The sequence below is a fragment of the Colobus angolensis genome, unplaced genomic scaffold (assembly GCF_000951035.1).
Source record: "Colobus angolensis palliatus isolate OR3802 unplaced genomic scaffold, Cang.pa_1.0 Scaffold157, whole genome shotgun sequence".
In the NCBI taxonomy this organism is placed as follows: Eukaryota; Metazoa; Chordata; class Mammalia; order Primates; family Cercopithecidae; genus Colobus; species Colobus angolensis.
In genome coordinates, this window is record NW_012114677.1 from 1,957,416 (window position 1) to 1,971,782 (window position 14,367).

At 49.5% G+C, this 14,367-nt stretch overlaps 1 protein-coding gene across 1 annotated transcript in view; it reads left to right on the plus strand.

Annotated features, from left to right (window-relative positions):
• RNF212 (ring finger protein 212) overlaps positions 1-12,395 on the plus strand; it is a 57,315-nt gene extending 44,920 nt beyond the window's left edge. Inside the window, exons 9-11 of the mRNA XM_011936791.1 lie at positions 10,326-10,398; positions 11,648-11,814; positions 12,146-12,395. Coding sequence (XP_011792181.1) covers positions 10,326-10,398; positions 11,648-11,814; positions 12,146-12,150 — 245 coding nt within the window. The 3' untranslated portion in view covers positions 12,151-12,395. The remainder of the gene's footprint in view (positions 1-10,325; positions 10,399-11,647; positions 11,815-12,145) is intronic.
• Positions 12,396-14,367: the final 1,972 nt, after the last annotated feature.

Below are 14,367 nucleotides of genomic sequence, written 5' to 3' on the forward strand. Positions count from 1 at the left end.
GAGAGACACTCTTCAGTGGGGAGAGACACTCTTCAGGGGAGAGACACTCCATTAGGGAGAGACACTATTCAGTGGAGAGAGACACTACTCAGCGGGGAGAGACACTAGTCAGTGGAGAGAGACACTACTCGGGAGAGACACTACTCAGTGGGGAGAGACGCTACTCAGTGGGGAGAGATGCTACTCAGTGGATAGAGACGCTACTCAGTGGATAGAGACACTACTCAGTGGATAGAGACGCTACTCAGAGAGAGACACTACTCAGTGGGGAGAGACACTGGTCAGTGGGGAGAGACGCTACTCAGTGGAGAGACGCTACTCAGTGGGGAGAGACGCTACTCAGTGGAGAGACGCTACTCAGTGGATAGAGACGCTACTCAGTGGGGAGAGACGCTACTCAGTGGGGAGAGACGCTAGTCAGTGGGGAGAGACGCTACTCAGTGGGGAGAGATGCTACTCAGTGGGGAGAGACACTCTTCAGTGGAGAGAGACGCTAGTCAGTGGGGAGAGACACTCTTCAGTGGAGAGAGACACTACTCAGTGGGGAAAGGCACTAGTCAGCTATTCAGCGGAGAGAGAGACTACTCAGCGGGGAGAGACACTAGTCAGTGGAGAGAGACGCTACTCAGTAGGGAGAGACGCTTCAGTGGAGAGACACTCTTCAGTGGGGAGAGACATTCTTCAAGGGAGAGACACTCCAGTAGGGAGAGACACTATTCAGTGGAGAGAGACACTACTCAGCGGGCAGAGACACTAGTCAGTGGGGAGAGACACTACTCAGTGGGGAGAGACGCTAGTCAGTGGGGAGAGACGCTACTCAGTGGGGAGAGATGCTACTCAGTGGGGAGAGACACTCTTCAGTGGAGAGAGACGCTAGTCAGTGGGGAGAGACACTCTTCAGTGGAGAGAGACACTACTCAGTGGGGAAAGACACTAGTCAGCTATTCAGCGGAGAGAGAGACTACTCAGCGGGGAGAGACACTAGTCAGTGGAGAGAGACGCTACTCAGTAGGGAGAGACGCTTCAGTGGAGAGACACTCTTCAGTGGGGAGAGACATTCTTCAAGGGAGAGACACTCCAGTAGGGAGAGACACTATTCAGTGGAGAGAGACACTACTCAGCGGGCAGAGACACTAGTCAGTGGGGAGAGACACTACTCGGGAGAGACACTACTCAGTGGAAAGAGACGCTACTCAGTAGGGAGAGACACTAAGTGGGGAGAGACACTCTTCAGTGTGGAGAGACACTCCAGTGGAGAGAGACTAGTACTAGTCAGTGGGGAGAGACGCTAGTCAGTGGGGAGAGATGCTTCAGTGGAGAGACACTCTTCAGTGGGGAGAGACACTATTCAGTGGAGAGAGACCATACTCAGCAGGGAGAGACACTAGTCAGTGGGGAGAGACACTACTCGGGAGAGACACTACTCAGTGGAGAGAGACGCTACTCAGTAGGGAGAGACACTAGTCAGTGGGGAGAGACTAGTCAGTGGGGAAAGACTATTGAGTGGGGAGAGACTCTATTCAGTGGAGAGAAATGCTTTTCAGTGGGGAGAGACACTAGTCAGTGGGAAGAGACGCTGTTCAGTGGGGAGAGACGCTACTCAGTGGGGAGAGACACTATTCAGGGGGAGAGACTTTTCAGTGGGGAGAGACACTAGTCAGTGGAGAGAGACGCTATTCAGTGGGGGAAAGGACAGTTTTTTCAAGAAATGGTGTTGGGAAAACTGCATATCCACCTCCGGAATAATGAAGTTGGACTTCTACCTAACACTGTGTACAAAAATTAATTCAAAATGGATCAAGGACCTAAAACTATAAAATATAAAACTCTTTGAAGAAAGCATAGAGCAAAAGCTTCCCAATGTTGGATTTGGCAGTGATTTCCTGGATATGATACCAAAGCACACGCAACAACAACAAAAAAATTAAACAAATCGACCTCAGAAAATTTTAAATTTTTCCACATCAGAAGATTGTCAATAGAGTAAAAAGGCAACTTGCAAAATCAGAGAAAATATTTGCCAATCGTATGTATCTAAGAAGGGATTACAATCCAGAATACATAAAGAACTAAAACTTACAACAAGCAACCTGATTCAAAAATGAGCAAAGGCCGGGCGCAGTGGCACACACTTGTCATCCCATCACTTTGGGAGACCGAGGCAAGAGGATCGCTTGAGCTCAGGAGTTCGAGACCAGCCTGGACAACATGATGAAACCGCCATCTCTACAAAAAACTGAAAAATTAGTTAGGCATGGTGGCACACACCTGTAGTCCCAGCTACTCGGGAAGCTGAGGTGGGCGGATTGCTTGAGCCTGGAAGGCAAAGGTTGCATAAGTCAAGATTGCGCCACTGCACTCCAGCCTGGGTGAGAGTGAGACTCTGTCTCAGAAAAAAGAAAAGTTGGGGGGTGGGGCGGCAAATGACTTGAATGGGCAAAGTACACAAGTGGTCAATAAGCCATGAAAAGATGCTCATCATTCATCATTAAAGAAATGCAAATCAAAACTATAGCAAGAGCTGGGTATGGTGGCTCATGCCTGTAGTCCCAGCTATTCAGGAGGCTGAGGTGGGAGGATTGCTCAAGCCAAGGAGATGGAGTCCAGCCTGGGCAACACAGCAAGACCTCATCTCCAAGAGAAAAAAAAAAGAAAAACAGCAAGATACTATCTCACACCCATTAGGATGGCTATTATATGTTTTAAAAATCGCACCTGTTGTCCTAGCTACTTAGGACACTGAGGCAGGATTGCTTGAGCTCAGGAGGTCAAGGCTGCAGTGAACTATGATTGTATCACTGCACTCCAGCCTGGACAACAGAGGAAGATCCTGTCTCTTAAAACAAAAACAGGCCAGGCACAGATGCCTGTAATCTGAGCACTTTGGGAAGCCAAAGCGGACAGATCACTTGAGGTCAGGAGTTCAAGACCAGCCTGGGCAACATGGTGAAACCTGTTTCTACTGAAAATACCCAAACTAGCCGGGTGTGGTGGCACACACCTGTAGTCCCAGCTACTCGGGAGGCTGAGAGGCCAAGGTGGAGCTTGAGCCCAGGAGTTCTAGACCAGCCTGAGCAAAATGCCCTCTACAAAAAATTATCCAGGTTGGTGGGACCTGTGGTCCCAGCTTCTTGGGAGGCTGAGGTGGGAGAATTGCCTGAGCCTGGGAGGTCAAGGCTGCAGTGAGCAGTGATCATACCACTGCACTCCAGCCTGGGTGACAGAGTGAGACCCTGTCTCCAAAAAAATAAATAAAGAGAAAGAAACGAGAGAGAAGAATGGACAAAGAAGTAATCACGTAGTTGACGTCTGTGGATGCAGCTGTCCTCAAAGTCTTCTTACGAAGTTGGTTAAACCTGAAACAAACTTCAGAATTATTTGGTCTGCAGATGTTTTCTTTAAATAAATATTTATTGTAATCATTTTTTAAAACCCAAAATAACAAGTGTTGTTAAGGATGCGGAGGAATTGGAAGCGTGTGCACTGTTGGTGGGAATGTGAAACGGTGTGGCCGCTGTGGAAAACAGGGTGGCCGTTCCTCCAAAAATTAAAAACGCAATTCCCAGGTGATCCTGCATTTCAATTCAGTGCTCAAAAGAATTGAAAGCAGGGTCTCTAAGAGATGCTTGTGTACCCATGATCATAGCAGTATTATTCACAGTGGCCAAAACATGGGAGCCGCCTAAGTGTCCCCAGATGAATATGGATAGATAAAATGTGTGTCTCCATACAATGGACTGTGATTAAGCCTGAAAATGGAAGGGAACTCCGACACACGCTACCGTGTGGGTGAACGTTGAGGACATTACGCTAAGTGCATAAGCCAGTCACAGAAAGACAAATGCTGTGTGATTCCTCACGTGTGAGGTAGTCAGAATCGTAGAGACGGAAAGGAGGATGGTGGCTGGCTGCCAGGGGCTGTGGGATGGAGGAGTGGGAAGCTCTCATTTAATGGGAACAGAGGTTCAGTTTCACAAAATGAAAACAGTTACAGAGATGGATGGTGTGATGGTTGCACAGCATTAGGAATGTATTTAATACCGGTGAACTGTACACTGAAAATGGTTAAGGTAGGAAATTGTATCCTAATAAATTTTCAAAAAACAAGAGACACCAGGGAGCTTGCTCACTAACTCTCTGCACAGACACACAAAAGAGGCCGTGTGAAGACAGAGTGAGAAGGCTGCTGTCTGCAAGCCAGGACCCACATTCACCAGCATCTTGATGGACTTGCCAGTCTCCAGAACTACCAGATATAAATTTCTGTTGTGTAAGCCACTCAGTCTGTGGTATTTTATTATAGAAGCCCAAGCAGACTAATACACATTTTAGTTCTTCTGTTGATACTTTATCTGTGTGCTTTATTATTTGCTTAGTGATTCCTCTAGAGATTACAACATGCATCTCGAACTCATCACAGAATACTTGAGGTGAACACTGACTGAATTCCAGTGGAACGCAACCACATTGCTCCCATATAGCCCCACTTCCTCCCACCTACTTTGTCATATTTATTTATATACATATGTATGGGATCTATGTGTTATAAATGAACAATATGGTGTTATTTCCTGAATTAAATTTATGTTTCTTAAAGTCCTTTAGATAAAAAATATCTTTTATTACATCATTCACAACATATTAACCATTTCCAGTTTTTTCTTGCAGGGAAGATTGGCTAGAAGTGAATTCTCTTCATTATTTTTTGGTTTTTTTTTCCATATTTGAATGTCTTTGTCTTCATTTTGAAGGATAATTTCACTGAATATACATTTTCTCGGTTGACTTTTTAGCACTTGGTATATATGTCATTCCTCTGTCTTCTGGCTTCCATTATTATTATTATTGTTGGGGTGTTTTTGTGTGTGTGTGTTTTTTTTTGAGACTGGGTCTCACTCTGACACCCAGGCTAGAGTGCAGTGGCTTCACCACAGCTCACTGCAGCCTGGATCTCCTGGGCTCAATCAATCCTCCCACCTCAGCCTCCTGAGTATCTGGGACTATAGGCATGCACCACCACACCTGGCTAATTTTTTTTTTTCTTTAGAAACAGAGTTTCACCACGTTACCCAGGCTTGTCGCAAATTCCTGTGCTCAAGTGATCCACCTGCCTCGGCCTCCCAAAGTGCTGGGATTCCAGGCATGAGCCACCGTACCCAGCCAGTTCCATTATTTCTGAGAAGTCAGCCGTTAATCATATTGTCCTGTAGGTGATGAGCTGCTCTTCTCTTGCTGCTTTAAGTATTTTTCTTTTTGTCTTTCACTTACTATAGCTTTATAGTAACTTTTGAAATTATGAAGTGTGAGTTTTCCAACCTTGTTCTTTTTTGAAGTGGTTTTGCCTATGTTGAGTTCCTTCCACTTCCATATGAATTTTAGGATCAACTTTCCCATTTCTGCTGACAAAGCAGGTTGAAATCTTGGTAGAGTTTTAATTCACCTCGTACATCAATGTCGGGAGTATTGCCATCTAATACTAACACTGCGTCTTCCAATCCATGAATGTTGGACATAGCTTTCCCTTTATTTAGGTCTTTGATTTCTTTCAATGGTATTTTGTAGTTTTCAGTGAAGAAATCTTGCACTTCATTGGTAAAAGTTAATCCTAAGTATTTTGTTGTTTTGGTGCTACTGTAAATAGAATTGTTTTCTAACTTTTATTTTCAGATTTTCATTGCCAGTACACAGAAATACAACTGATTTTCATAGATGGATCTTGTATCCTGCAATCTACTGAGTTCATTTATGAGCTCTGGGAAATGTTTTGTGGAGTCTCCAGGGTTTTCTGTACATGGCAAATCATGTCACCTGCAAGTAGAGGTTGTTTTTCTTTTTCCTGTTCAACCACGGTGCCTTTTATGTATCTTTTACTTTTATGTTTATTTTTTCACTTCCCATCCCACTGCAGGACTTTCATTTATTTTTCTCGCCTAACTGCCCTCTCTAGAACTTTCAATACAGCGTTGAATACAAGTGGCAAGAACAGACATCGTTGTCTTTGTTCTGTTCCTGATCTTAGGAGGAAGCTTTCAGCCTTTCACCATGAAGGATGGTGTTCACCAAGGGTTTCCTGGAGGCGCCTTTTGTAGGGTTGAGAAGGGCCCTTCTAGTTCTTTGTCATGAAGAAGGGTTAAATTTTTCAAGTGCTTTCTCTTTACCTTTTGAGATGATCATTGGGTTTTGTTCTGTTACCGTGATGTGTTCATAGATGTAATTACTTCTATTGACAGAATATATTAATATGGTGTTGATTTCTGTGTGTTGAAGGAACCATGCATTCCTGAGGCAATCCCAGTTGGTCATGGTGTATGATCTTTCTTATACGCTGCTGGATTTGGTTTGCTGGTATTTTGTTGAGGAATTTTGTGTCTTTATTCATAAGAGATACTGGTCAGCACACTTCTTTCCTTGTAATATCTCTGTCTGCTTTTGGTGTCAGGACCTCATTCTGTCCTCGTACAATGCGTTAGCAAAGGGTCCGTCCTTGGTTCTTTTTTTTTAGCGTTTCTGTTTTTGTGCTGGAAGCCCCGTGTGTTGAGTCACTATCGTCATATTTTCCTTTAATTCTTTGGCTCATTTACAATAGCCACTCTGGAGTCCTGAGGAAATGCGATCTGGGCCACGCAGCGCGGGCCTCTGCCATCTGCCCTTTTCCCTGAGTGTCATCACGCTTCTGTTTCTTTGCTTGTCCCATGACTGGGGGCTGCGATCTGGACAACCTGGGTACTGTATTTGAGCAAGTCTAGATTCTTGTATTTCTATCGGAGGTTGTTTGATTGGTTTTTGTTTGCTTGGGTATTTCACCGGGACCTGGAGAACCTGTGTCCGTGGCAGCCGCACATGTGTCCGCTCGTGGTTTCTGCTCTTCTTGTTGAGCCAGGCTGTCCCGGGGTGTCCGCCTGTCTCTACAGCTCAGCGGTGGGCTGCTGCTCCGTCTGTGGTTGTGCTCCAACACCACGCATCCCGGAGGCTCCCCACGGCCAACGATCCACGCATATGGGGAGCTGACATCCAGTCGGTTCCCGGTCCCCTGTGGCATCACTTCTGTGGGTGCGCTGGATCCCCTGCACATGCCCGTGCTGCTTCTGTCGGCCAGGGTTCCAGGGAAGCCGCCTCCGTCTGGCTGTCTTGTTCTCAGCATCTCCCTGTTATTTTTCTGACTGGTCCCTGCTCTCCTGACCCCGCCCCAGCCAGGGCTGTGGGCCTCTCCAGGTCCTGCAGATGGACCCCCCGTGGCTGATGAAAGTGTTCCCCTCCCACCTTGAGCCCACCCCCTCTGGAAGCAAAGCTGCTGGTCCTCAGCCACCTACCCTGGTGCAGCTGTGCTGTTACTGGGTAGAGTGGGGTAGCGGGAGGTGGAGCAGCTGCTTACATGCTGCTGGATTTGGTTTGCGGTATTTTGTTGAAGAATTTTGTGTCTGTATTCACCCTCGGGCCGGGAAGCCAAGTCCCGCTGCTCCCAAAGCTGCAGCGGGATTTCAGGAGCCAGTGTGTTCTGATTTCAGGAGATCAGTGTGTTCTGATTTCAGGAGTCAGTGTGTTCTTGTGTTCTGATTTCAGGAGTCAGTGTGTTCTGATTTCAGGAGCCAGTGTGTTCTGATTTCAGGATCAGTGTGTTCTGATTTCAGGAGTCAGTGTGTTCTGATTTCAGGATCAGTGTGTTCTGATTTCAGGAGCCAGTGCTGATTTGTTGTCTGCCTCAATTTCAGAGACCTGAACCGTTGTTTCTACCATTTTGTCCAGTTTCGTACTTGGCTTCGTAGAGATAATTCACTGATTTCTACTTAACTGTAGCCAGCGGTCCTCCTCAAGAAGCACTCACTAAATGAGTCGGTGAACGGCAGGTCCCGGACCCCTCACATGTCAGAGTGGCAGGCGGGCAGTCTGTCCATTGTCTGCCCTGCAGACTCACTGAGCAGTGCGTCGGGCTGTCTGACCGGTTGGCAGAGGCGCAGGGCGCTCGCTCTGCAGTATGCGGTCACCTCCGGAACACAACACAGGATCTGGCACCACAGGGAAACAGGCTGTTGGGCATCCAGATGGTGAAATTTACCCTCTTCAAATGTCAGCATGTTTTCGTTAAATTTTTCAAATGGACATCTTTGTGAAACATGTTAAACAGCATTACTCCCTTGAACAGAGACTGCTGCGCTGGAAGGTGTCGTAGGAATGGGTTATCCCTCTGGTCACCTGCTTCTTAGTGAGGCTGAAACACGGGGCCTCCTTGGCACCCTGAGGAGCTCCTCCCCGCTCAGGGCTGCTGTGCTGTTGAGAGCTGGCCTGGCTCCGGGTGGCTTTCGGGCCTTCCTCTAGCACTCCCTGGCAACCCCTTTCTCCAAGTCACTGCTCTTCAGGATGATTCCTGGTGTGACCTGATTCCCAGCAGAACCTAAAGGACTCCTTAGGATTCCCCGAGCCCTGTGGCACACGCAGGGGGCTGAGTAGCAGGGGTCTTTTGGGTCTGAGATCCCATGGCCCACACTTGGCTGTCTGAGCACTGCTTGCCAGACCCTGGGTGAGTTGTTGGCCTCTTGGGTCCTCAGTCTCTTCATCTCTGTTGATAATAGTTATCTCGAAAAATTTCCATTGAGTAAATAGGAAACAATTTTTTCTTTTCTTTTTTTTTTTTCTGAGACAGAATTTCACTCTTGTTGCCCAGACGGGAGTGCAATGGCGTGATCTCAGCTTACTGCAGCCTAACCTCAGCCTCCCAGGTTCAAGTGATTCTCCTGCCTTGGCCTCCCTAGTAGCTGGGACTACAGGCATGCACCACCACACCAAGCTAATTTTGTATTTTTAGTAGAGACGGGGTTTCTCCACTGTTGGTCAGGCTGGTCTTGAACTCCTGACATCAGGTGATCCGCCCGCCTCAACCTCCCAAAGTGCTGGGATTACAGGCATGAGCCATTGCGCCCAGCCAACAATTTCAACTAACCATATAGTATTGAGCATAAGTTACTTAACAAAAGATGCCTGCCATCGTTATTATTTGTGGTTCTGTGTGTTCAATGTACAGGGTTTTGTTTTAATCAGGTGGTGTGAGGCCGAAGGATGAGGCGGCAACGGCTGTGAGGAAAGGAGTTTCCACTCATAGTTCCCCAGAGACCCCCAGGAGGGGAGTGAGGGGAGACCTAGCACCTTGGTTGTGGTTCTCATGGGAGGATCAGGCAGGGTGAGCGGAACAGGCCACCCAGGCTTGGGGTGGGCTCTGAACACGGGCTCTGGATTTGTTGGCTTTCATATCAGAAGTGTGCTCACCATGGCCTCCTGCCTGTAGGAACTGGCTGTCCCTAGGAGGGCAGTCTCTGCAGGGTCCACAAGCCTCCAGATGCCAAACCATGATAAAAGACAGAAGTGAAGGCAGCACTCACACAGCCTAGTAGGACAGCTTTCCTTCTTGCTCTTAGCTGTTCTTTGGAGCCTTCTCAGGGTCACCTGCAGACTCAGGAGTTATGATACCTCCCTCAGGCAGCATCCTCACAAGGTCCGCACAGCCCCGGGGCAAAGACAAGACCCCCACTGGGGGTACGGAGACTGCCTTGTGCCCCACAGGCCTGCGACCCCCCGACGTGCCGCAGCAGGCAGGCACTGGGCAGTCACCAGTCACTGTGCTGGGGAAGCCTAATGCTTGGGCTCCCTCACCAGGTGGCTTTTCCCAGCCTGGGGTCCACGAGCAGGTGCTGCTTGAGAACTCAGTCATCACATCTCCCCTTTCATGTTACAAGGCGCCTGGAGAAAGCAAACACGGGTGGGGCGCTGAAAGAACTTCTGGACGTGCTTTTGCCCTTCCGGCAGTTCTCAGGGGAGCAGGAGCCAAGACTCGGGAGAGGCAGGGGAGGAAGCTTGTGCTCCAGATGCTCATTGAGCACCTGTGTATGCCAGGCACAGTCTGCGTGCCCACGGCTGCCCCCGTGATGGGCAGGCCCCCTCGCAGAGCCCACGGGCCGAGGGCCCCTGAGTGAGGCCGAAGCTCAGCTGGGACTGGCCAGTTCATTTCCAGGTCTCACTTTCCAGCTGCTGATGATTCAGATGGCTTACATATTCTCTAAGCTGCAGAGGTGCATAAAGGTAGAAAGATTAAAATGTAGGATATTTACGCCCTCATGTGGAAGACCTGGGGCTGCTCAGGATGTCGTGCTGGCACCAGGGCTGCGCGTGACCGAAGAGGAACCCGCGCGCCTGTGTGGCTCTGCCTGCCTCTGCCCTCGTGGCGGAGAGGCAGTGACAGCTACCGAGAAGCGCAGCAGGCTGGCCTGGTCGTTGTCCTCAAAGCACTGTGATGTGTTACCGTGAACAACTCGTGTTTTATTCTTGTTCTACCACAGGCAGTGTCTCCTCCCGGGCCCCCGAGCATCCCGGCCTGACGCCAAGTCAGAGGAGCGTGGGAAAGCCTCTCAGGTAGTGTCCCCTGCAAACACCTTCTTCACAGCATTTTAAAGGAAATTGTCAGCAAAATAAAACTGCTCATCATCTCACCCACAGAATTACTGCTAAAAGTTTAATATGTTGCTTTTCATCCCTTTTTTTACACACTTTGAGTGAGGTTTTGTTGCATTTGCCACTTTAGAGTTTGCTTTTTTTTTAAGCCAGAGTTTCACTCTTTGTTGCCCAGACTGGAGTGTAATGGCACGATCTTGGCTCACCACAACCTCCACCTCCCGGGTTCAAGTGATTCTCCTGCCTCAGTCTCCCGAGTAGCTGGGATTACAGGCATGTGCCACCAAGCCCGGCTAATTTTGTATTTTTAGTGGAGACGGGGTTTCTCCATGTTGGTCAGGCTGGTCTCGAACTCCCGACCTCAGGTGATCTGCCCGCCTCGGCCTCCCGAAAATGCTGGGATTACAGGCATGAGCCACTGTGCCCAGCCAGGAGTTTGCTTTTTTGAAGCTAAGATATAACGTAGGCATTTGCCCTGTTGCTAAAATCTTCAAAAGAACCACGTGATGACTGCGTGCTATTTTACCACAAGAATAGGCCGTGGGTCAGCAGGCATCTTCTATAAAGGTCAGGTAGTAAATATGTTTGACTTTTTGGGCAGCTGCTCAGCTCTGCCTCTGTATTGAGAAGGCTGGGGCAGACAGTGTGTAAATTAATGGGTGTGGCTGGGTTCCAGTAAAACTTTATGTACAAAAGCAGGTGGCAGGCTGGACTCGGCCCCAGCCGCAGAACAGACCACAGTTCACCTCCCCATGCTCTTCTTCTCAGACCTCTGGGTGGCCTCCCACTCCGTCTGCTGCATATTTAAGTACACACCGATGTCTCTGTCAACTGAACTCAAGTGTTCAAAGGTCCGGTGCTCTCTCTAAAAGGCAGACCCTCCCATGTCAGCCCCCCAGAGTCCCTGAACGGCTTTTGATGCCTGTGGTCCAGTCCACCCCTGGCTGCCTGCAGGCCTCAGTGTTCTCTCACGCCCCCACCTCCCATCCCCGCTGGCCTGGGCTGTTGACCCTCCTGGGTGCCCATGGGCCCTGCAGCGTCTGTCCACGTCTTCTGCTGACCTCCTGGCGGGGTGTGCGTGCTGGTCCGAGGTACTCAGAGATGCTTGTGAATCCAGGCCTTTAAAACCACAAAACCGTCAGTGCTTTAACTGTCATGTCACCAGAGATGCTTAGAGCATTAATAATTTTGTGTTTCTTGAATTTATTAGGATTCCGCCTCTGCAACTCCCCCACAAGGGACCACCGCTCACGCCAACACCGCAGTTACCAGGGAGAGCAGGAAGAGGGGACTCTCCAAGCTTCGGGAGCTCCCAGGCCGGGCTACCCCCCAGGCCGCCCATCAGCATCGCCAGCCTGCTGCAGAGACAGTGTTTAGGCAAGTACTCAGCCAGCCTCAGAAGGAAAACGCTCTTGGGAAAGTGCATATGTAAAGAAGCTCTTGAAGCATGCGCCAAGGACAGACACGGAGCTCTAAACGTTCTCAAGAGTTGTGTTTCTGAGCTTTGCCTTAGTCGTTCAGAAACGCAGCAACGTTCACTTTTATATTCATTGTGAAGTTCCAAGATTACGACTTAAAACATATTGATAATAATCTGAAAATACTAAGATGACATCTGAATTTTTAAAAGTACACATTTTAGTGAATAAACTCTTCTCCCCACCTTATTTTTTGTGTGTAACATGTGCACCCTCATTTTCCTCAACAGTGTGAAGTTTTGAAGTCATTTCAAAGACAAAGTTGATGTGTTCTTATTGCGACTCTCGATGCTTCCTGCGGGACCTGCTCACCTTGGGGCAGTGACATGTGAAAGATGAACACCCAGCCACCCGCGCTGCCCCTTCCAGTCCTCCAGCCTTCTGCCCACTAGCATGTGTACGTTAGACAGCCAATGCGACTACACTTTCTCACTTGATGAAATAAGTAATGTAGTCGAATAAAGTATTTTTCTGATTATCGGGGTAGCGTATATGTGATATGTTTGAGACTTCACTCTTAACAACTTGAAACTTCCTTAAAATGTTGATGCTGGAGGCAAAATGGACACCTGCCTGTTGATTTACTATGAGAAGGTTCTGGCTGCAGCTCCTGGGGGAGACAGGTCTGCTGGGGGGTGCGCACGCCGCGTGCGTCCGCTCAGCCGCATCCTGTGTTAGGTGATTACCACGCGTTCTGTTCACACAGTACTCACAGCTGGCCTGTGATGCCGGCTTCAGCGGATGATTCTCTGTCAGGTCCGGAGATGAATTCCAGGCCTGAGCTCACCCTGCAGGTGCGGTCTGTGTGCGTGGAGCCTCCTCCTCCGTCGGGAGGGTGGGGTCTCCTGCAGGGGACGCCCCTGTGCACAGGGCTCCCAGAGAGGCTCAGACCCCACGTCTCTCCCGCCAGCCGGGACCACACAGGGTTGGAAAAGAGGCTTATGGGGTTAGTTCTAATCTTTTAGTTTGCATTTACCTAAAAAGTGTCAGCTTTATCTCACTCGAGTTAACAGCAGCCAAGCACCACGTGAGGCAGGAGAATCCTCACCTTCACTGCGGGCGGAGCTGAGGTACTGCCAGGCTGCACACAGAGACTTTATTTCAGGTGAGGCATCCCAGGCGCCTGCTCTAGGCCCTCCAGATGCCAGAATGCCTGGGCCGCTGGACAGAGGGTGCCCACGTCCTTCTGGAAGTCATGGCATTCATGGCTGTCCCCTCTGGGGGCTGTCCCCTCTGTGACTTGACTGTCCCCTCCGGGAGCTGACTATCCTCTCTAGGAGCTGACTGTCCCCTCTGGGAGCTGACTGTCCTCTCTAGGAGCTGACTGTCCCCTCTGGGAGCTGACTGTCCTCTCTAGGAGCTGACTGTCCCCTCTGGGAGCTGACTGTCCCGTCCGGGAGCTGACTGTGCTCCAAAAACTCATGCTAAAATCAGATATGCAGAAATCCTTTAGAAATGTGCATGTTCTAAGTCGGTTTCATTCCCAGAAATTTCAAAACGTAAAATCATGAATCGAATGATGGCGCTGTTTCCTTCCCTGTGTGTGCTGTGTGCTGTGCGCCTGAGGGCTTCACACGTCCAGCTGCAGGCTACATGAGAAATACAAGCGGGAGGAATCGCTTCTCTTCCTGCAGCTGCCGTTCTCACGGTTTACCTCGCAGGGCTCTGCTCAGTCTGCAGCGGCCGCCTTGGTTCTGGCAGGTGGACTTGCTGGAGCTGATCCTGCAAAGGAACGTGGCCGGGGCCGTCCTCATGCCTGCAGTGTTCCTTAAGGGACTTATTTGAAAACTTTGCCAAGAAATATTCCCCCGGGGCTGCAGTGCTGCCTCAGCCTCTCTCCAGGCAGCGCTGGGCCCTTCTGTCTGGGGGCTGATGACTCGTCCCTGATTTTAAAATCTTAGTTTCTTCCATCACTTCACCTTTCTAGACATAAACTTGAGGCCACACTTACAGAATTTCCTGTTCTTTATTGTTGTTGTTTTTCACAGTTGAGCCTGCTTTTGGCCGGGGTCCACCCCGCAGCACCTGGTTCTGTACAGACGTTTGCCAGGGGCAGCCCTTGTGCCTTGATTTGCCACTGGCCCACGTCGGCACACCTTTCTTCCCTTTCCAGTGATTGTCACTGGAAAAGGCACAATTTAGCAAAACATCCAGACAGTGGCACAAGCCTACTCCGTGGATGGGGGCGACAGACAGTACTGTCAAGGCAGAACTGCCGTCTATCCTCACGCAGTGTGTGAAAGCCCACGTTCAGCCCAGGAACAGTAGCGCAGGGCCTGAGGGATGATGTGTGAAGGCACCAGCTGTGTGAAACAAGACTGTGAAAGCCCAGGGCGAGCCATGGGGTCGTGATGGAGCAGCAGAGGCTGGCAGGGGGGCAGGAACACAGAGGGGCAGTGCCGTCAGCTCTTCATGTGTCCTGGGCTAGAAGTGGACAGCACCTTTACTGCAG